Genomic DNA, 20,076 nt, shown 5'->3' on the forward strand with positions numbered 1-20,076 from the left:
GTAGCCGCGGGAGCCACTTCCACTGTTGCCGCCGCCCCTTGCGTTGCCGCGACCTCCACCCCGTGCCGCCAGATTGGCGGAGTGGAAGGCGGTGTTTTGGGCGGCAATGCGGGCTTCAGCCGACAGCAGCAGGGAGAAGAGCTCGCTGAGACCGATTGGCTGCTCGGTGGCGGTGCGGGTGGAGATGGTCGAGACGAAGCCGTTGTAGTCGGGTTCGTGGAGAAGGCCTTGCAGGATGTGATCGACGACGTCGTCTTCATCCAGGGGCTTGCCTGCGGCTGCCAACTCGTCGGAGATGATCACCATCTTGGTGAAGTAGGCAGCGGCGGACATGTCCCCTTTGCGGGTGTGCTTGATGGCGGAGCGGAGCTGGATAACCCTCGCCCTTGACTGCGAAGAGAAGCTCTGCAGCAGGCCAGATCGAGGCGGCGGTGGTGTGGGAGCTGACGTGTAGTAAAACCTCACGGGAGAGCGATGAGATCAAAAACGTGAGGATTTGCTGGTCTTGGGTAACCCACACAGCGTTCTCAAGGTTCGGCGAGGATGTGATCTCCTTCTTGCCGGCGACGTCCTTCTCGGAGTTCAGCACGGCGGCGGGCTCCTTGATCGAGCCGTCCAGATAGCCCATCAGCCCCGCCCCCTTGATGTGTGGCAAGACCTGTGCCTTCCACAGCAGGAAGTTCTCTCGGGTCAGCTTTTCGGTGATGGTGTGACCGAGAGAGGCGATGGAGGGCGTGGCCATGGCGACGGATGAGGAGGAGCTCGACATCTAGATGTGTTGGAAAAGGTAGCCTCTGTATACCATGTGAAAACTAGGGTTAAGCGTGTGCTCAATGCAGGGACGCGTGCGTGTTGATATAAGGGCCGAAGCCAGGAATAGATACAAGGTTAGTTAGGTCTCGGATTGATCTCCAAGTTAGCTAACAACTAGATAAGATCATATCTCAGAGACCTAACCGAATACACAACACGCACGCCTACACACCCTGACAAATATAACACATATACGGTTTATATTCTACCGTGTATGTTTACAATGTTTAACACGATCGATCTTGTGCTGCCACGGTATTGCAATATCATTGAAATTAGGGACCAGCTATAGATCAGTTGACTGAAAATTCTAAAAAAAAAATTACCTTTTTTGCATGCAGTACTAGAGTGTGTGGTGTGCTGTGTGCGTGCCGCGCGTGAGCTAGGTAGCTAGCTTCGGATGCTTCAGCTTGGTCGTGCTGTGCCATGACAGTGGAGCTAGCACGGCCATGACAGAAACAATGGATCTAGCTATCACGAACATTAGAGCACGCCCGCGGACACTGACCGGGCACTCCCTATATCTGCGCCTCCGCACCCGCGTATCTCATATTTCGTCCTCTATATTCATACTAAACCTTGCAACGTCAATAGAAACTACGTAGATCATAAGCGGACATACAAATGCACATTCGGTTCATCAAAAGATCACAGCCGGATCATCAAAAGATAGCCAAAGTTTACATAATACGGCGGACAAATTCAAACTACATCTAAAAACTTGAAATTAAGACGGATCTTCACCACTTCCTCGCCGGCCCTTTGCCCTTCCGATCGCCGGCGCAACTGTAGGAGTCCGGAGCAGGAGGTGGGTCCACGTCGGACCCCTCGGAGGAGGAGGAATCGGAGATGACGATGTAGCCTTGCAAGCGTCGAATGACGCGGTCTTGCTTGTGCTTGAGCTTGGCCACCCTCGTCGCCACCCTCGCCACCTCCCGCTCATATTGCTCAATGCCGAGCCGGAGCTGCTCGGCGTTGAGCCTCCGGAGCCGTCGGGCCTTCGTCTCTGCCTCAGTCAGTGACCGGTGGCACGCCCACTCGAAGAGACAGTCCTCCTCGTCGGGCACCCGGCAGTGGTGGGCGGACTGCACAGACCCGTCGGACCCGCCCGCCATCTACCTTGCCCTCTGCCTCTTGCGGCGGGCGGCACATGCCTTCGACTCCGGAGTCTACATCCGCGGCGTCGGCGGCGCGGGTACTAGAACCCAATGCTGCCCGCACGGAGTAGCGGTCGGAGGGGAGGAGGTCGTCGGGCGGGTGGAGCAGATCGGGCAGGCCTCGCAGATCCATGCGCGGGTCGGGAAGGGTCGGCGCTGCAGCGACAGGCGGCAGGTGGCGTCGCACGGGACACGGAGCTGCCGCCCGTATCGACACGCGAGCGCTCGAGCGTGATACAGAGCGCTAGTTCCTCCTTGTCTCCGAAGCTGCCGTTGGAGTGGCTGCCGGTTTTGGACATGCTTGTCGGCACTAGGGATTTGACGGATTGGGGAAACGAGAGCGTCAGAGAGGGGAGCGGAGCGGAGTGAGTTAGGGTTTCTGCCAGACAAGGGTGTTTGTGGGGTCGGGGTGGGCCAACGGTGGGCCGGGCTCCGGGCCGCCTCATATCCATCCCTCGGCCAGCCACCAAAACCGCCCAGCAGGAAACCGACATTGCAACGAAGGAGGCGACGACCTACTCCTCCTCGGCTCCTCCGGTACCGGTTCTCTATTAAAAGGATGACTTAATATCCCTTTGTTTCCTTATGGACCTCTGCCACGGGAGGGTAGGACAAAAAATGTCGTGCAATTTTTTTTTCCATAAGAACGTATAACTATAGACGGAATATGTGTCTACATTACATTGATGAATTAGAGTTAGTTCTGTGTCGTCCTAGGTTATGGTTGTTATATATATGATGAATATTATCCAATGAAATCATCGATCCAATGCCTACAAACTTTTTACATATTGATCTTTGCTAGGTTACTATTGTTGCTGCTACTGTTACAACTGCTACAAAATTGTTGCTACTGTTGTTACTCTCACTATTGATATTGTTACTATCGCTATCAAATTATCATACTATTGTGCTACTGATCATTCTACTGCAGATATTTAGTTCCCTGGATGTGATTGAATTGACAACTCAACTGCTAATAGTTATAAATATTCTTTGACTCTCCTTGTGTCGAATCAATAAATTTCAGTTGAATACTCTACCCTCGAAAACGGTTGCGGTCCCCTATACTTGTGTGGTTATCACGCCCGTGACGCAGCGGTGGCCGGCCAGCACGCCCGTGACGGCCGTGTGGCTGGGCGGCCGGCCAACACGCCCGGACGCGCATCCGCGGCCTCGCGCGCGTCCACCTGTGATTCAAAGGCTGTTGCGCTCGAGATGTGGTGTGGCTTCTTGCCTCCGAGCGAGCTAGTTCGCGGTGGCCAGTGCGGCCGCGGATGCCAGTTCAAGAAGGCCAGCATGCGCAGCGGCCTCGCAGGCCAGCACACACATGGAAGCCAGCATGCGCGGCGGTGCGCACGCGGAGGCCAGGTCAGCCGTGTGGCGCGCCTCATGCCCAAGGGAACTCCGCCCATGCCGCTGTCGTCGCGGGCTCCGGCAAGCCCTCCTTTATAGCTTCAGTCGTCGCGATGCGCTTCCTCCTTCGCCTGCGCCGTGACCGGTAGTGCCGGTTCCTCTCGAGTTCATCCAGAGAGAGAGGGGGTGGGGGGGTGGCTGCATGTGGGGTCAAACGGGCTGGCTATGACGTGGAGGGAGGTGCCCGGGGCAGCCGCATATTGCTCCTAGATTTTTAAGATGGGTTTAAGGTACGCCGATCAGTCCGGACTTCTAAGAGACTGAGGGGTCCTGTTGGGTCAGCCCTTTTTGACCGGGCACTGATTGGGCGGACATTTAGGAGGAGAATAGGGGGTCCGACAAAAAAATTGAAGTGGGAGTTAGCCAAGGAACATTCGCATGCATATAAGGTAGGTTTCAACATCCGACATGCCCGATAGTTATTATTTCGGATTAACAAGTTTGATACATTATGCATGATAATGGGGTTCGATAACGTCGATGACAGGTTAAGGTAAAAGTCGATAACGGGCTCGTATAAGTGTTCAGCAACATTATGTGCTGTACTTCGGTTTCAGCATCATTGCTGATAAATCCAAATTCAGGTCCTTCATTATAAATCTTCATTGTAGCAGTTTGTGTTGTGAAATCTTTTTTTTTTCGGAACACATTTACAATGACTGAAACAATCAACAATGTCTGAAAACCTTCAAAGCAGGACTTGTCTGAATCCAAAAAGGCTTTCCAAGTTCTGAAATTTGTTCCCAAATGTGAGGATTTGTAAAGTCTGGACCTGTGTGTTTTTGTTTGGAAGCCCGTACTGGACTTGTTGCTCATATTATTTTGTTCTGAACTTCTGAAATCAAGGGGACAAATTTGTCCACGCATGGTGCTATCTGCCATGAGAGAATTGCTCCAGAAACAAAAAAAAGTTCCTACTGACAGCACGTTAACTTCACACAAGCACACAGGCATACAAGTAACGATGAACATTAACAGACACAATAATTGCCAAGGTTCACTTCAGTTCTGACATTAAAACGAGGCAAGTACTCAGCTAGAGTTAACCAAGGTTCAACATCCTGACATGAGGGGCAGCAAAACGATAACCGGAAAACATTTTATGTCTACTGATTTACCCAGACAACGAAAGCGGCGATGACAGTCTTACGAGCTCTAGTTCTTGATCTTCTTCTTGGGCCTCAGCTGGTTGCTGTGGCCACACTTCTTCTTGCGGCAGTTGACAGCCCTTGGATGCAGCCTGGCGTAGCACCTGAGGAAAGATGGAACAGGAATTTAGCTGATATGACAAATCACAAAGGATGCAGGCAATTATGCTAAATGGTAAATCTTTATAGGAGACAAGTAGGGAGACACAAATTCATGGTAACTGACAAGAGAATTCAATCAGAACAAAATGCAAGAAGATTGGCACAAGAGAATTCAAGTTCAAGAAGATTGGCTGGTCAGACAGAATTTATGCCTCAAATGGTTGTAGCTCATAAGGTGACCCCTCGTACATCTAATTGGATCATCATTCCAGCCAACGCAACAATTGTTTGAGAACAATACACAGAAAGCAAATTATTTGCAAACAAGTGAAAACAATCCAAGATCAGCCAAGGACAGTAACTTGAATGTGTCATATGACAAGAAACAAAAACTATTTAACACACGTTTCTAGGTTCATGATGTAGCAGATTGTTCGAGGCCATCAGAGCACAGAAAATCTAAGCGGCACGGAGAACTGCACTTGTTATCGCCAACCTTCAATGCAAAGATTCGCCACTATATCAGGCCCCTTTGCTCTGCAAATTGGCTATCTATTTCCAAAATTTCCAGACTAACGAGTATTAATAACTACATATTTTTTAGAGTGGTTAAACATGTAGCAGATTGTTCGAGGCCGTCATAGCATAGAAAATCTGAGCAGCACGGAGAACTGCATTCTGTATCGCCAACCTTCAATGCAAAGATTCACCACCAAATCAGGCCCCTTTGCTCTGCAAATTGGCCATCCATTTCCAAAATATTCCTACCAACAATGAAATGACAAATATATATTTTTGGATTGGTTTGTTAAGTAGCTCCATGCTAAAATTTGATTGACTACCAAATGTTTTGGATTTGTTTATGATGTAGCAGATTGTTCGAGGCCTTCACAGCAGAGCAAGTCTGAGCGGCACGGAGAACTGCATTTGTTATCGCCAACCTTCAATGCAAAGATTCACCACTATATCCGGCCCCTTTGCTCTGCAAATTGGCTAATCCATTGCCAAAATTCTCAAACTTAAGTTTAATGACTAAAAGAAATTAGATTAGTTTGTTATGTAGCAGATTGTTCGAGGCCATCACAGCAGAGCAAGTCTGAGTGGCACGGAGAACTGCACTCGCTATCGCCAACCTTCAATGCAAAGATTCACCACTTATCAGGCCCCTTTGCTCTGCAAATTGGCTGTGTAGTTGCAAAATATTCCAAGCTACATTGAAATGACTAATAATTTCTTTAGATTAATTTGTTATGTAGCAGATTGTTCGAGGCCATCACAGCAGAGCAAGTCTGAGTGGCACGGAGAACTGCAGATGTTATCGCCAACCTTCAATGCAAAGATTCGCCACTATGTCAGGCCCCTTTGCTCTGCAAATTGGCTAATCGGTTTCCAAAAATTTCAAACTAACGTTTAAATGACTACAGGTTATTTTTTAGATTGCTTCAAGATGTAGCAGATTGTTCGAGGCCGTCACAGCAGAGCATGTCTGAGCGGCACGGAGAACTGCATTTGTTATTGCCAACCTTCAATGCAAAGATTCACCACTATATCAGGTCCCTTTGCTCTGCAAATTGGCTACATGCTCCATAATTATTCCGACCCAAGTTTGTATGACTCCAAACATCAGACGTACGGGGACTTAGCTCATCTAACCGAATCATCATTCTAACCATCACACTCGCACAAGCATAACACAGATGCAAACAAACTATACCGAAACTAGCCAATATAGCAATCAGAAACCAAAGAATGATGCGCCACACAACACAATAGGGAATTTCCCCGCCGTTGAAAATCAGCTGCTGAAACGTGCGAGGCAGGAGACAAAGTATAGGCGGGCGGTAAATCTCCCCGCCATTGAAAATCAACTGCTGAATGGTACTACGCAGATGACAAAGTATAGGCGGGTGAGTAATCAATCAGCCAACAACAATCCCTCAATCGTCTACGCATCCCATCGTCCATACACGAATCGAGCATAATCACAAAGAATAAGCAATCGGCGAGATGTAATAAACGAAGAAAAGATGGGAGTAAAATATTCTTACTTGCGGCAGATCATCTTCTCCTGGTTGTACTTGCGGGCGAGGGCCTGGAGCGAGGGCTCGATGATGCCCCCGCGCAGGCGGAGCACGAGGTGCAGCGTCGACTCCTTCTGGATGTTGTAGTCGGCCAGCGTGCGCCCGTCCTCCAGCTGCTTCCCCGCGAAGATCAGCCGCTGCTGGTCCGGCGGGATCCCTGCACACACGCCCACACAACACCACAAGAAAATCAAGAATCAGAAAAGCTCGACGGCCGGCCGGCCATGGCCAAAGAAGAGATCTTTCTTTGCGAAAAGAAGAAATAAAGAACTGACCCTCCTTGTCCTGGATCTTGGCCTTGACATTGTCGATGGTGTCGCTGCTCTCGACCTCGAGCGTGATGGTCTTGCCCGTCAGGGTCTTGACGAAGATCTGCATCTCGGCTGCTGGCGGCGCGAATGGAGCGGCCGGCTGCGCGGGGTTATATACCGGTAGCGAGGCGGCTTCCCTCTCTTCTCTCTAGGGTTTGCTGTGGGCTGCTGGGCCTGGTTTCCTACGGGCCAGGACGGATGCACAGGGCTGGACGACAGCAGATGGCCTGGTTTCCTACGGGCCAGGACGGATGCATGCATGGATGTTCACGTGCATGCATAACACGTATGGAAGCCAAACCTTTTGTTTTCTAGGGGTTTATGGTAGCGCGACCCGCATTTTCTCTCTCTCTCATTTTCTTTTCTTGACTTTTTTTATCATCTCGCCATGCAATGCCTAAATGCCTTGTCCAATTTGCTTGGTACAAAAACTATTCAAAACGACGAAGAGGTCAGTGGTGCTCGTCCACCTAGAATCGGCGAGAGGTGTCCGTGGCAGACAACTGCCTAGCACAGGATGGGCCAAACACGATCACGATCTTGGTCTCGCGCGGTTTCGACGGCCGCAACGCCAGCCACGATCCAACAAAAACTCATGTGGCCGGGACGGGGAACCTTTTCGCCTTCACCCGACAAGGCTACTGGTCTCAATGCCGGTCGTGATCCCACGAAGCTCATGCCACCGCCCAGGATGGAGAACCTAATTTTCACCTCTTTTTTTAAGTCGGAATTTCCACCTTTGATTGGCCAAAGGCGACGGCACAACTGACAGGGCGCCCCTACCCGTGATGAGCACCAGTGACTTGAGGGGTACCTTCGTGGGTACAATGGGTGTCTCATGTAATGTGTGACGCTTGTTGATAACTTCTCCGATGTGGATTGTTGGGTGGGGTCTGCTATATCTATGTGTTGTTGCCCGGCGTGAGAGGTATCATGTAATATTGTCTAAGCGAAACCAAAGAGAGGAGTGGACCTCCCTCAACATATCCCCAATCCCACTGCCCACTCCCATGTAAATTCCTCCTTCCTCCTTCATCTGCTCAGATCGAACCCAAGGTGCATTAAACACGACCTTTATCTCATGTCTCGTGGACACTAAAATAGTCAAGAAAACCTCATTTTTACTAACTCGATGTATATTACTCCCTCTGTACCACAATATATGACGTTTTAGCAGCTCGAATTGAACTGCTAAAATGTCATATATTACGGTATGGAGGGAGTATAACACATATCTATGTCTTGTAACCATTATATACGTCGCTAAAGGATAATGATCCCCGTCAAAACATGTGCTATGCTCTCTCATAATTATAATTAGCATGGCGAAATATTCCGCTCCCAGCTCTTTACCATCCATCTGCGGGATGCTCGGATTATGCTTCTTTACAAAGAGTCGGTTTCAGGTCTAAGGTGTTTGATGATGACTCTTAATATCGCTATTTGGAAGTTTAAAAAACATCTCTTTTTTGATGATACTAGTAAGTGTGCACGTGCAATGCACATCTCGTTAGAATACAATTTTTGAATTCCTAAAGCTCGCAACATACATCTACAATCATGGATGTGTAATGATTTTGGAGTACATCCAAGCACTCTTTGAGTTTAAATCTTGATGGGATCTAATACTTCACAAACTTGCCTAAAGCGTAAGATTTATCCTTTGGTCATACAATAAAATACGCATTTAACTTGAGATGCTTATATGGGGTATAGCGGATCAGGATCAAACACAACATATATGAGCTCTCAAAAATCGGCTTTTCGATATCATATAAACAGACACAATACTTGTTTACCATATCGCATGCAGTAAAAAATGTAAACATTATATATATTATACTCCCTTCATTCCTAAATATAAGTCTTTTTAGAGATTTCACTATGGACTACATACGGAGCAAAATGAGTGAATCTACACTCTAAAATATGTCTATATACATCCGTATGTAGTTTGTAGTGCAATCTCTAAAAAGACTTATATTTAGGAACGGAGAGAGTAGAAAATATGATGTTGCTTTCCACTTTAGCTAACGTATTAGTAGATTCGTTACATAAATCTGTCATGAACAGGGCGTTTGGTCTAGTGGTACGATTCTCGCTTCGGGTGCGAGAGGTCCCGAGTTCGATTCTCGGAACGCCCCGTCTTCGTGACTTTTTTCCTCTCATTTCCTCATGGGCCTTTGCCCTTCCTCCTCGAGCCCAACCACTTCGGTTGGATGTGGGCTGAGCTTTTCAACAAGATGGACCGGATGCACAGCAGAGAGGCTGTTGGGCCAGCTTCCCTAGTTACCATCAACCACTACTCGCCCTATTTTTGTAAAAAGATCCCCTCCTGAAAGAAAACCACAAATAAGCGGATCACCCGACCTCCATAGAGCTGTGTTTTAGGTCATTGTTGAGTGTTTTTGTTCGTGTAAATAATGTAAGAAGAACTTAGGTCGAAGCGCCTAGTTCATTCTAGGCGTGTGTCGCTGCCAAGTGAGCGAGTCAATGTGGCTTTGGTACGGATAAAAAGATCCAACATAAAGCTACAAAGGACACACCGAGAAATGGGTCTAGCTTTGAAGATATTGTCGCAAGAAAAACAAGCATGATTGCAACTCGTTATAAGTTGCTAGTAGTACTACCTGAATGCACGTGTTGTCACGGAACAATAAATTTAGACATGGGACCTTGGTAAAAACATCATTGTAATTCACAACGCGTATGTCATGTGCGAGTTATGATTGTGTAGTGCTAAATAACTCCTTATTGTTACAACTAAAACAAATTTGGGGTGACTATGTGAAAATATTTCTCGTCATGGTTCAATCAAAAATAAGTTCATCTCGATGCCTCCGGCCAAATGTTGCAGAGGAACTTCACATTCGTTGTCCTTATACGCTAGGAGATGTACCAACTCCTGGTTATGTAAGTTGTGTCCCTGTTATACACACATTGTATACCATATCATGGTTTATATATGTCAGCAAGGCCACATAAGACCTCTCATTTGATAGTACCACAAAAGTCCAAATAAATGGGCTCTCCACGAGATGAATGATTTTTTCTTGCCGCCTACACTATGCAATAAATTAAAATGGCACAATAGTTTTTTTTCAATGGTACACCTCATAATATTCCTCTTAGTAGTATCCTCCTAAAACTACTTTGGGTACTGCCATGTTTGTTATTATTTATAATATACCATGCAAGTAGGTTTCCTGTATACCAAATGTCATTAAAAAATAGGTTACAAAGGCTTCAGATAAAATAATATAGTGATGCAAAACAAAGAGAAGGAAAAACCAATTAACCCGCCTATATTAAATTTCTCTAAGAGCCTTTGAGATGCCCCTTGGAAGCACTATGTAATGGCTTCACAGCGAAGTTGCATCTTATCTGGATTTTTCTGGGTCTTGTATCCTTGAATGATGTGATAAAAACTTATGTGTATCATGAACTTTAATACACTCAAATGATAAAAAAAAATATTCTATTTCTATGTGCATGCGAATACAATTCACGACCGTAGAAAAAAATATATGGGCTTAAAATAGACTTACCACAACCAGACAAATGAAAAACAATGGGGCAATATTTTCCTTACCTTCGTACCTCAGCAACCAAATTCATATTTCATTGTTTCCATGCACCGAATACAACTTAGAGAACGAATCACATTAAGGCTACGATGATTTGTACCATATAATTTAAGTTTCTTCATGATGCTGGTACAATTTAAGTTGTAAAGCTTAGTGACAAAACAAAAACATCAAAATGTACCATCCCTTCAGCTGGTGACCTCTTGGAGTTAAGTACACATGATTTCGAAAACAAAAAGTGAGATGTTGCATTTGGGCCTCACTCAAACACACTTATCTTCATTCTCTTACCAAAATTGTATGCATATTCAATAGCCTGCAATAGAAACTGGTGTCAACAAATAGCAACTTTATAAAATGGTCTGCAACATAAAAACAATAACCTTCTAGGTGTGCTCTTTTACGAAAACCAGAACAAAGCTATTTATTTCACATCTCTAGTTAGAGTCCAAATAAAATTAATAAACCTATGAGGTAGAAAGCACATAAAAATAGTGCACAAAAAGATAGTAGGATTGAACACCACGTCCCAAGTGTTGCATGATTGAAAGGGTAATCGTTAAGACTTTAAGGTCGACACATCATGAACCAAAGCCTGCATAAGTGGTCGATTCTGTAAAAAGGCAATCAGCATTCAGAGGCATGTTTGCTAACATCTCAGGGAGCATTTTGAAGCAAAGGAATATCATGACAACTTAATTAACATGATTCACAATTTGTCAACAAAACTACCTTTTTCAAGCTTGACCTCCTATATGAAGTATCACAACATAATAAGGTAGCCTATATCACGTAACCACTGGGACAATAAAAATAATTACTACTCAAGTTGACTGACCAAAAACTAATCGATATATGATATTTCAGAATCCACTCCATTCGCTAAAAATGGAAAAGCAAAACATGGATAAATCTTGTAATAGCTATGTTAGATGATAACTTAGAACTACTTAAATTAGCAGAATCAATCTATATAAAATAATAAAATCACCAACTTGCTAGTTCTATCTTTTGGTTGACCATAGATCGCACTGACATGTTAGAGCTAAGCAACGATTGCTTGCCCAAGTAGTATAGAAATCCTAAGTCTACTTAACCAGGTGCTATATGTATCTCTATCTCTATATATACTACTTAAAAAGAACCTAAGGTTCCAGGTTTCACTCGGTTTTCTCCCCACCACGTTATCCAGCTTTGCACCCTCCACCAACTTTATTTGTTTTTCCAGCCCCTTCTAGTTTTTATCAAACCAATATTTGGTTACCCAACAAACCAGATCAATCTACAATATAGCAATAAATTCATGGTTCGTAAGTAAATTGTTTCTCATGGTAAACTTGGCCTGTCATACATATTTGGTAACCCAATAAATAGCACAAAAATTATGGCCAGAAGCAACTAAATATAAATCAATCTCTTATATTTGGTAATCCAGTAAAGCAGATTAATCATGGGCACATACCTATTTTATCAATTCAAAAGATAGCTAGAAAATATAAACCCTATAACCAAAACATAATCTTATTGGTCTATTTGCTTTGCATCAAGATTTGAAATGTATGATCCTCTTATTGTTTTTAAATATATTTGACCCCGTGGCAATTCACGGGCACATACCTAGTATGTTATATAAATTCATGTAGTTCCTAGATTCTAATCACCGTGAGTTGAAGAAGTACAAAAGACAAATAGGTTACATATGCAGTGTGCATTGCTAGTTGAGCAATCAATCCACATGTTGCTAACCCGTTGCAACCAGATTCAATTCATCTCAAGGCAAGCCAGGTTTGCTATATGTGTGGTTGCCATCGGCCAAGCCGAATATTTGTTTCACGGGCATAAAGACATCAAAAGGATCAAGATTGACACACCTGTGGCAGTGTCCTTGACGGAGGCAAAGGGCATAAGTCCGAATGTTGGCCTTCCACACGTCCTTGTACCCCATCTGCTCCGCCACACACGTCCTCGTTGCAACCGTCTGCGATGAAGATGACTCGTCAAATTCTCATAGAGGACACACCCTCCTCACATAGTTCACGCTTTCCACACATCCAAATCTTGAAAGCTAGCATGGTCACGTCGAGGACGAAGATGACTGCGGGATGAAGTGGGCGAGGTGGAGCTAGCCAGCCTATCCTATGGCACTCTTGTTCATGCCGATGTTAAGCTACTAGTACTTAATCCAAAACAAAATATGAAGTCTAGCTGAGCCACTTTAAGCGCACCATCGTGGATTGGCAGGCTTGGTCCCCGGTTCACTGCTGATGACTCCGATGAGAGAGGAAGTGCAGCCGAGTAGACCTTGATGAGTGCTCCATTGAGGGGTTGTCGACTTTGCTTTGCGTTGCGGAAGCCGTCTTGGAGCAAATGGATGAGGGCAGAAGTGAAGCAAGGCTCAAAGGCGAGAAAGCGAGATGGCGAGGTGTCGGTGGCATGGCTATGGTGTAGCATGCAATCGGGAGGGTAGTGACAGAGCGAGGGTGCTGGTGGCGTACGAGTAGGAGTTATGCCTAGCCATCGACCGACAATCTTACATTTGATTTGGTAGAGAGAAACTGAAAGCGGGAGGAGGAAGTTTCCTTTTATTTCATGTGCATGAGGGAGAGGTGGAGGAAGCGATGGAGGCGAACGAATAATGTACCACCTAACTATCACTATCACAGACTCCCGTTTCATAGTAGAGGTTTGGTTTCTCAATACATAGAAGAAAGGGCATAGAGGACTTTTTATCCTGTGAAAGAAAAGTTGGATCCTTCACTGATGTGCTCGCGCCTCACGCCATGTGCATACTGTGTGGCTACCTCTCTTGCATGAAGATGCAGACTTGCCAGGATAGTATACCCTCTGTAACCATTTTCTTTGGGGACAAATATCTAATATGTTCATACTTTTCGATGTGATGAGTGTTTCTCTAAAGGTTTGGGTTGGGTTTTCTAGATTGTGGCGTGATGTGTTTTATTTTACAATGTAATGTGAAGAATTAGAAATGAAAGTAGGCAAAGCAGGTTAAACAAAAACTAAAATAGGATATAGAGGCTAATTGTTGTTACCGCAATGAAAAAAAAATAAAAACTCACCAACAATCTTCTTCTTTCCGCCCAGAGGAAACGAATGCCGGCCTTCACCCCACCGAGAAAAAACTCTTCTCGCGTTGAATTGGGGCGAAAGGCTGGCCTTGATCTCATGGACCTCCGACCGACACAAACCAACGCATGTGCCGTTGTGGACACTGCGATAGTCTATATATCCCGACGTCTTTCTAAGAGACGAGAATGCAAATCGAAAACATCCCCTGGGAAAGCCTCACGACCTGATGGTCGGCGGAACAATAATGACAACTGTCGACATTCCACCGCTTGTTCTCTTGGATGATCACGTATAATCAGTACAATATGAAAATAGTTTTGCATTTTTTCACGCATTTATTGGCAATGAATATGTTTCCTTCCAACCGTTTCCACTCCCCCCATTACCCTAACATAAGAAAATGCAGAGGTTTTTTTTGTGATCGTCGATACCTCTAGGGAGAAAGGTGTTCCGTCACAAAATAGGGATAAGAGCTTTGGTATCGTGAAGGAAGCACAACTCAGGGTGTTTGGTCTAGTGGTATGATTCTCGCTTCGGGTGCGAGAGGTCCCGAGTTCGATTCTCGGAACACCCCTTTTTCGTGGGCCTCTTTTTTTTCGTGGGTCTGTCCCCTTCCTCCTCCCCAGCCCGGCCCACGAAGCCCAGCAAAACCTCGAGCTCCACCACATAAGCCAGCAGCCATGGCGGGAAATGGGGAAAGTGGAGCGCGCCAAGATTTTGCCGGCTAGGGTTTCCCCTCCTCATACCTCTTCCTCTCCTCTCTCTTCACCGGCCACCGGCGGCAGCGCGAGGGATCCATGGCGGGGGAGGCCAAGGAGCCGGAGGCGGCCGCCCAGGGCGAGGGGTCCAAGGCCAAGGCCAAGGCCAAGAAGCCCAAGGCTGCGGCTGCCCCCGGCGACGAGGGGGAGGGGGCCAAGGCCAAGAAGCCCAAGGCTGCGGCTGCGGCCGCCGACGAGGGGGAGGGGGCCAAGGCCAAGAAGCCCAAGGCTGCGGCTGCGGCCGCCGACGAGGGGGAGGGGGCCAAGGCCAAGTCCAAGAAGCCCAAGGCTGCGGCCGCGGCTGCCAACGAGGGGTCCAAGGGCAAAGACAAGGCTGCGGCCGCGCCGGTGGCGGCGATGACGGAGGCGGAGGTGGAGGAGCTGCCCAAGGCCATCGTGCGGCGGCTGGTCAAGGACAAGCTGGCCCGTGCCGCGTCCGGCGGCGAGGGGGCAGAGGGAGGGGCCGAGGTCATCGTCAACAAGGACGCCATGGCCGCCTTCGCCGAGAGCGCCCGCATCTTCATCCACTACCTCTCCGCCACGTCCGTTTGAATCCCGCCCCAGCCTCCGTTTCTTCCTCCCCCTGATTCTTGCTCTGGTTGATTCCTGCGAGTGGTCATGATTGATTTGGTTTGTTGGGTGACGAATTTGTTGCCTCTGTGAAATGTTTGGGTGGTTTGGGAGGAGAAAGGAGCAGTAAATCACTTGTCCTTGATGATTCGATTCAATTTGCTGGGTGGATCCGAGTGTCGAATTTGATGCTTGTGTGAAATGTTTGAGTGTTTTGGGGGAAGACAGCAGTAGCAGTTAATTTCTTGGCATCAGTAACTACTGGTTCAGAATCTGCATTGCTGACATAGTTCTTCAGCTAATTGCTCTGCTTTAGATTGCTGACATAGGGCTGAGGGGAGCGCCGCCGGAGGGCGCACGCATGGAATGCAGGAGGAACCGATAGTTTCAGCATAGTATTAGGCTTCTCTGTCCCTGTGATGTGATGCTTTTTGGATGATGATAGTGACATGAGTCTGATCTTATTTGCAGGGCCAATGATGTGTGCAAGGACGGAAAGAGGCAGACGATCAACGCCGAGGACGTCTTCAAGGCGCTCGATGAGATCGAGTTCCCCGAGTTTGTGGAGCCCCTGAGGACTGCACTGGAAGGTCAGTGTTGTTGTCTCCTACTATCCTCCATTCTGTTACAGTCGCTGTTCTTGCTCAGCTGTGCCCGTCAAGCAAATGCTCTTTGAGTTTAGAACTTTAGATGCTGTATGGATATAATATAACTCTACGCAACAATGTAAATGAAGTGTGCAGTGGCTCATTTCTTTAGATCTTCAGCTTAAAGAATCCAGGAGCATAAATACAAGCTGTTCACAGCATTGGAATTTCTTTGACTGCTTAATATCCTTCCAAGAGCATAAGTAGAAGTTGATAATAGCTATTGTATTCAGACGCGATCGTGTTCAAAAGAACATTTGTGTTTATTAGATTGCAGCCAATCCTTTCTGCATCTGGGTACAATTAATTTAGAAACAAACTTGTTCCACCATCCTCTGCCTTCAGTAAGATTTCTATACCGTCCATCTGATACAAGTGTTCTGTTGCAGTCTTATGTTCTTGCTCTTCAGCTGTGCCCATCAAGTGTATGTGCTTGGAGTTTATATGCTGCATGGCTGACTCTATGCAGTAATGTAAATAAAGTGTGCAGTGGCTCGGTGATTTAGACTGTTGGCTTAGAGAATCTGGGGGTGTAAACAGAAGTTGTTAACGACAATGGAGTTTCTTTGACCGATTAATATCCTTATGAGTTATGAATTAGGAACTGCATGAATCTGGGATTCGAGAGCATAACTGGGAGTTGATAATGGCTATTGTATTTAGATGCAATGGTGTTCAAAAGAACATTTGTGTTTATTGGATTGCAATCAATCCTCTCTGCTTCTTCTTAGAATTAACTTAGAAACAAACTTGTTCCACCATCCTCAGACTTTATCAAGATTTCTCTACCATCTATCTGGTACAAGCTCTCACTGCTGCCATTTTGCCCTGTTTCTGTTTCAGAGTTCAGAAGCAGAAATGCAGCCCGGAAACCAGCATCAGGCAAGAAACAATCTGAAAAGAAGAGGAAACTGGATAAAGAGGCAGTGCCCGAAGAGCAAAACGGTGCAGCCGATGAAGCCAACGCGGACGAGGATTAGTTTTTCTGACCTTATTATAGGCTGAATCCGAATCACATTAGCGGGTGTGCTTTCTTAGCAGCAGGCCCCTTGTGCTCTGTTTCGCGGTCTCTCTAGATGCAGAACTGCTGTGTACTTGGTATCATGATGTATGCAGTGACTCATGTTTCCGTTCCAAACATCATCAGCTATGCTAGCTCAAATTAGAAACCTCGTCTTGGTGCTATTTAAATTACCACCTTTGGTGAAATATACTGTTTTGGGGTTGATGGTAGCACATGAATAAGTTGATTGGAAGCTGCTGGTTTTCTATGCACAATCTCTAGTGGAATTGCTCACTGCACATCTTGTTCTGATCTGTCAATGCGTACTGTCACAAAGAAAGAAAAAATGTTTATAATTTGCGCTGTAAATGCTTGAAACCAAATATATGAACTATGATGCAGCACATAAATCAACATCATAACTGAAATTTGGGGTCTACTCATGATCAGTCTGAAACTTGACTCGATAGCCTGAATATGCAATATAACCTGCGGCTTTCAGTGAGTTTCTCAGATTGACACAGGAATCTCTCTAATAATATGCAATATAAGCTGTTGTTTCTCTTTGCACAATCTCTAGTGCAACTGCTCATTGCACATCTTGTTCTTCTGATACAAAAATTAAGTACATGCTTAACCTGTCAATGTGTACTGTCGTAAACAAAGAAAAATATACTACTGCCTTTGATAAAAAATAAAGATATGGACGACACTTATTTTGGATCGGAGGGAGTTTTTGATTTGCCATGAAACTGCCTGAAAACAAAGATATGGACGATGGTGCAGCACACACAAGTCAGCATCATAACTTAAAGTGAGGTCTATTTATGATCATCCTGAAACTCGGCCCGAATAGGCTGAGTATGCACAACGAAACATAGGTTTCAGTGAGCTTCTCAGATTCACATAGGAAAGTTGCTTCGAACATGAACTGAAAACAAGACCAAAGTTGAACATGAACTGAAAACATTCTCAGAGTTCATACTTGGCAGACTTAGTCTGCTGCTGTTGAAAGCTGCCTGTATAACCATATATATCGCCGATCAAGTCCAGAGCCCAAATCCAACCAACAAGTAAATGTGGAATTTACAAAGTATCTTCCATAGAAATAGTGCTTAAAAATTAACCCATTCAATTATAAATAGCTATAACACCATCTACTTCTAATATAAAGTCTCTGCTCCTGCCGCTTACTCGAAAACAAGAAACAGAACTTGTACAGTCATGGTATCAAAACTATCTGACCAGCCCGAAAACAGGGTAACTCGCAAGGCATTGAAATGTCCTATAATTCAGTCCAAACGCCATTTTGCAACAACTCTTTCTGCTGCAGACATTCTGGCTCTTTCTTTGACAGGCGCTGCAGCCACCACTTCAGCGCTGTCTACAGGAGTTGGCTTCGGCCTGGAAGCGGGCGCCGACATGGCCCGAGAAACACAATAAGCCGCAAAGGTGAGTGCGCGCCGTATTTGCCGCAGCACGACCAGCAACGGGTAGACGGCAGCCCCCAGAAGCACGTTGAAATTCGCGATGAGGAAGACCTGCAATGCAAAGTTGAGCAAGTGTTAGCACTACTATATAAGTATGTTTTACAGAAAGGACTAGACATAGTAACACAGGACATTCCCCGCTTACCGCAGTGATAATGCCGAGGATCGTCAGAACGGTCTGCTTCGCCGCGTCCCAGAAGCCTCCGCTGCTAAACCACCTGAACCAACCACCTCCACCTCCACCTCCTCCTCCTCCTCCTCCTGCAGGCCTTCCCCTGCCACCGCCACCGGCAGCAGGACCCGGACCACCACGCGGGTCTCTTCGCTGCCTTGTATCAGTTTCCACGCCCCATGTCCCGAACCCCGTCTTGTTCTGGTCTACGGCACCCTCCAGCCCTCCCCTAGCTTCCTCCTGCAAGGAAACCACACAACTGGTCATGTTGACATTTTCTTACCCAGACTGTCAGCAATGGAAGATATGACTATACGAGTAACACTGGATTCTCGCAGGAACAAGCGTCAGTTTTATATACTTACCGAGAACATAGTCCAGCAATGCCTATAACAGATCAAAGAGGGCAGTTTAATACTCCTACTACTTACCAGTGCACAGTTCAGAAAATTCAGGCTGTCTGCAACCATCAAATCTGAACCGACAAGATCAAAACACGATACTTGCAGGAATAGTATCATCCTAATTCGATTTATAAAGACAGAACATCACTCAGCAATCCAGCACTCTGAATGTGCTCCAGCATTACCCCCAACTGTTAACTCAATGCAGGATCAAGAACTGAATTCGAGCTACAGTTTCAACAGCATTTAGCAGGTTAACACCTTGCACTTGCAGCCACCAAAACCATCAGTACAAAGTCTGGACCCAGAGAAAATCTAAAACCCAGCCAAATCTTGCTCGCGGAAGATGGTTGGTCTAGTAAAGAGACGGGCGGTGCGCGCACCTGCTTCCGGCGGCCGGCGCCGGAGAAAAGGCAGTAGGGGCGGCCGGAGCCGGGGCCCCGCCCGGTGGCGAGGCATCCGGAGAGAGGGCGGGATGGGACGGCGGCGGAGAGGGCGGCGTCGCGGCGGGGGCCGCGGAGGCGGAGCAGAGGAGGCGGGCACGGAGGAGGCGCGAGGGACATGGCTAATCTGAAGCTGCGGGCTATGGCTTTTTCCTGGCTTGGCTACTGACACTGAGCCTGCTCTCCAGAGCACATGGGCCCCACAGAGATTAGGGCATCTTATTTTCACTAAAAATGATACCAACAAAACAAACTCTTGTCTTTTTTTCCTTGTAAAATTATACCAGCTTAATGTTTTTAATTTTTTCTCGATAGAACTTCCGATCTACTCATCTTCAATCATGATAGTACAACGAACACCAGAAATAATAATAATTACATCCAGATTTATGGACCACCCATTGACGACTACAAAATCCGAAGCGAGCCGAAGGCGCGCCACCGTCATCGCCCCTCCCTCGTCGGAGTTCCGGTCTCTCTCAGATCCCCTAATTTATTTGTTTGATTCAGAGCAGCAGGCGCCCTTTATGCACGACATCAACGAGGAACATACGGGACCGCTCGCCCAAGCTTGATGAGGACGTCATCAGGTCATACCTCAACCTCTAGCATAGTTGCTACTTTTAATCTTACATAGTCTCCAAAGTTTCTAGGCGTCATTATCCAAAGGCCTTTTGACTTATTGTGCTAAATCAGATTTCTTCATCTCCTCGCCCTGTGATCTCCAGGAGTAGGAACGGTTACAATTTTGTCTCTTGCGATGATGTGCCTACTATAGTTGCGCTAGCTCTCGTCTTTAGAAGAGGGCCGTGATGCTTGAATGCTTGACATTTGAAAACAATTGATGTGTGTTATATAATTGCACTAATTCTTCTTTACTGGTGCAT

General features: G+C 46.4%; 3 protein-coding genes and 9 non-coding genes across 14 annotated transcripts; 3 read left to right on the forward strand and 9 right to left on the reverse strand.

Annotated features, from left to right (window-relative positions):
- Positions 1–4,335: 4,335 nt before the first annotated feature.
- Positions 4,336–7,180, reverse strand: LOC123095583 (ubiquitin-60S ribosomal protein L40-1). Its single transcript, XM_044517095.1, has 3 exons — positions 6,993–7,180; positions 6,685–6,874; positions 4,336–4,638 (listed from the first exon to the last, which is right to left on the reverse strand). The coding sequence occupies exons 1-3, from the start codon at positions 7,093–7,095 to the stop codon at positions 4,542–4,544; spliced, it is 390 nt and encodes a 129-aa protein (XP_044373030.1). The 5' UTR covers positions 7,096–7,180; the 3' UTR covers positions 4,336–4,541.
- LOC123100909 (small nucleolar RNA Z266) lies at positions 4,822–4,914 on the reverse strand. The gene has a single exon (XR_006448523.1). It is a non-coding gene; the product is annotated as a small nucleolar RNA Z266 (small nucleolar RNA).
- LOC123100885 (small nucleolar RNA snoR86) lies at positions 5,056–5,174 on the reverse strand. The gene has a single exon (XR_006448512.1). It is a non-coding gene; the product is annotated as a small nucleolar RNA snoR86 (small nucleolar RNA).
- LOC123100891 (small nucleolar RNA snoR86) lies at positions 5,251–5,369 on the reverse strand. Its single transcript, XR_006448517.1, has one exon. It is a non-coding gene; the product is annotated as a small nucleolar RNA snoR86 (small nucleolar RNA).
- On the reverse strand, positions 5,501–5,619 carry LOC123100889 (small nucleolar RNA snoR86). The gene has a single exon (XR_006448515.1). It is a non-coding gene; the product is annotated as a small nucleolar RNA snoR86 (small nucleolar RNA).
- On the reverse strand, positions 5,693–5,810 carry LOC123100890 (small nucleolar RNA snoR86). The gene has a single exon (XR_006448516.1). It is a non-coding gene; the product is annotated as a small nucleolar RNA snoR86 (small nucleolar RNA).
- LOC123100887 (small nucleolar RNA snoR86) lies at positions 5,886–6,004 on the reverse strand. The gene has a single exon (XR_006448514.1). It is a non-coding gene; the product is annotated as a small nucleolar RNA snoR86 (small nucleolar RNA).
- Positions 6,083–6,201, reverse strand: LOC123100886 (small nucleolar RNA snoR86). The gene has a single exon (XR_006448513.1). It is a non-coding gene; the product is annotated as a small nucleolar RNA snoR86 (small nucleolar RNA).
- Positions 7,181–9,100: 1,920 nt separating the features above from the next.
- On the forward strand, positions 9,101–9,172 carry TRNAP-CGG (transfer RNA proline (anticodon CGG)). The gene has a single exon. It is a non-coding gene; the product is annotated as a tRNA-Pro (tRNA).
- Positions 9,173–14,204: 5,032 nt separating this feature from the next.
- TRNAP-CGG (transfer RNA proline (anticodon CGG)) lies at positions 14,205–14,276 on the forward strand. The gene has a single exon. It is a non-coding gene; the product is annotated as a tRNA-Pro (tRNA).
- A 117-nt stretch (positions 14,277–14,393) lies between these two features.
- On the forward strand, positions 14,394–16,948 carry LOC123095584 (DNA polymerase epsilon subunit 3). Of its 3 annotated transcripts, none has more exons than XR_006446275.1 (4): positions 14,394–15,002; positions 15,502–15,620; positions 16,521–16,711; positions 16,750–16,948. XR_006446275.1 is itself a non-coding variant. In XM_044517097.1 (4 exons), the coding sequence occupies exons 1-4, from the start codon at positions 14,500–14,502 to the stop codon at positions 16,655–16,657; spliced, it is 705 nt and encodes a 234-aa protein (XP_044373032.1). In that variant the 5' UTR covers positions 14,395–14,499; the 3' UTR covers positions 16,658–16,948. The 3 variants fall into 3 exon arrangements, 2 of the variants coding, with proteins under 2 accessions (XP_044373032.1, XP_044373031.1); XM_044517097.1 differs by having other exon boundaries at positions 14,395–14,604; positions 14,659–15,002; positions 16,521–16,948; XM_044517096.1 differs by having other exon boundaries at positions 14,395–15,002; positions 16,521–16,948.
- Positions 16,949–17,665: 717 nt separating this feature from the next.
- Positions 17,666–19,375, reverse strand: LOC123099308 (zinc finger X-linked protein ZXDB). Its single transcript, XM_044521487.1, has 3 exons — positions 19,130–19,375; positions 18,316–18,582; positions 17,666–18,221 (listed from the first exon to the last, which is right to left on the reverse strand). The coding sequence occupies exons 1-3, from the start codon at positions 19,307–19,309 to the stop codon at positions 17,973–17,975; spliced, it is 696 nt and encodes a 231-aa protein (XP_044377422.1). The 5' UTR covers positions 19,310–19,375; the 3' UTR covers positions 17,666–17,972.
- Positions 19,376–20,076: the final 701 nt, after the last annotated feature.

Source organism: Triticum aestivum, chromosome 4D, assembly GCF_018294505.1.
Source record: "Triticum aestivum cultivar Chinese Spring chromosome 4D, IWGSC CS RefSeq v2.1, whole genome shotgun sequence".
NCBI classification, from domain to species: Eukaryota; Viridiplantae; Streptophyta; class Magnoliopsida; order Poales; family Poaceae; genus Triticum; species Triticum aestivum.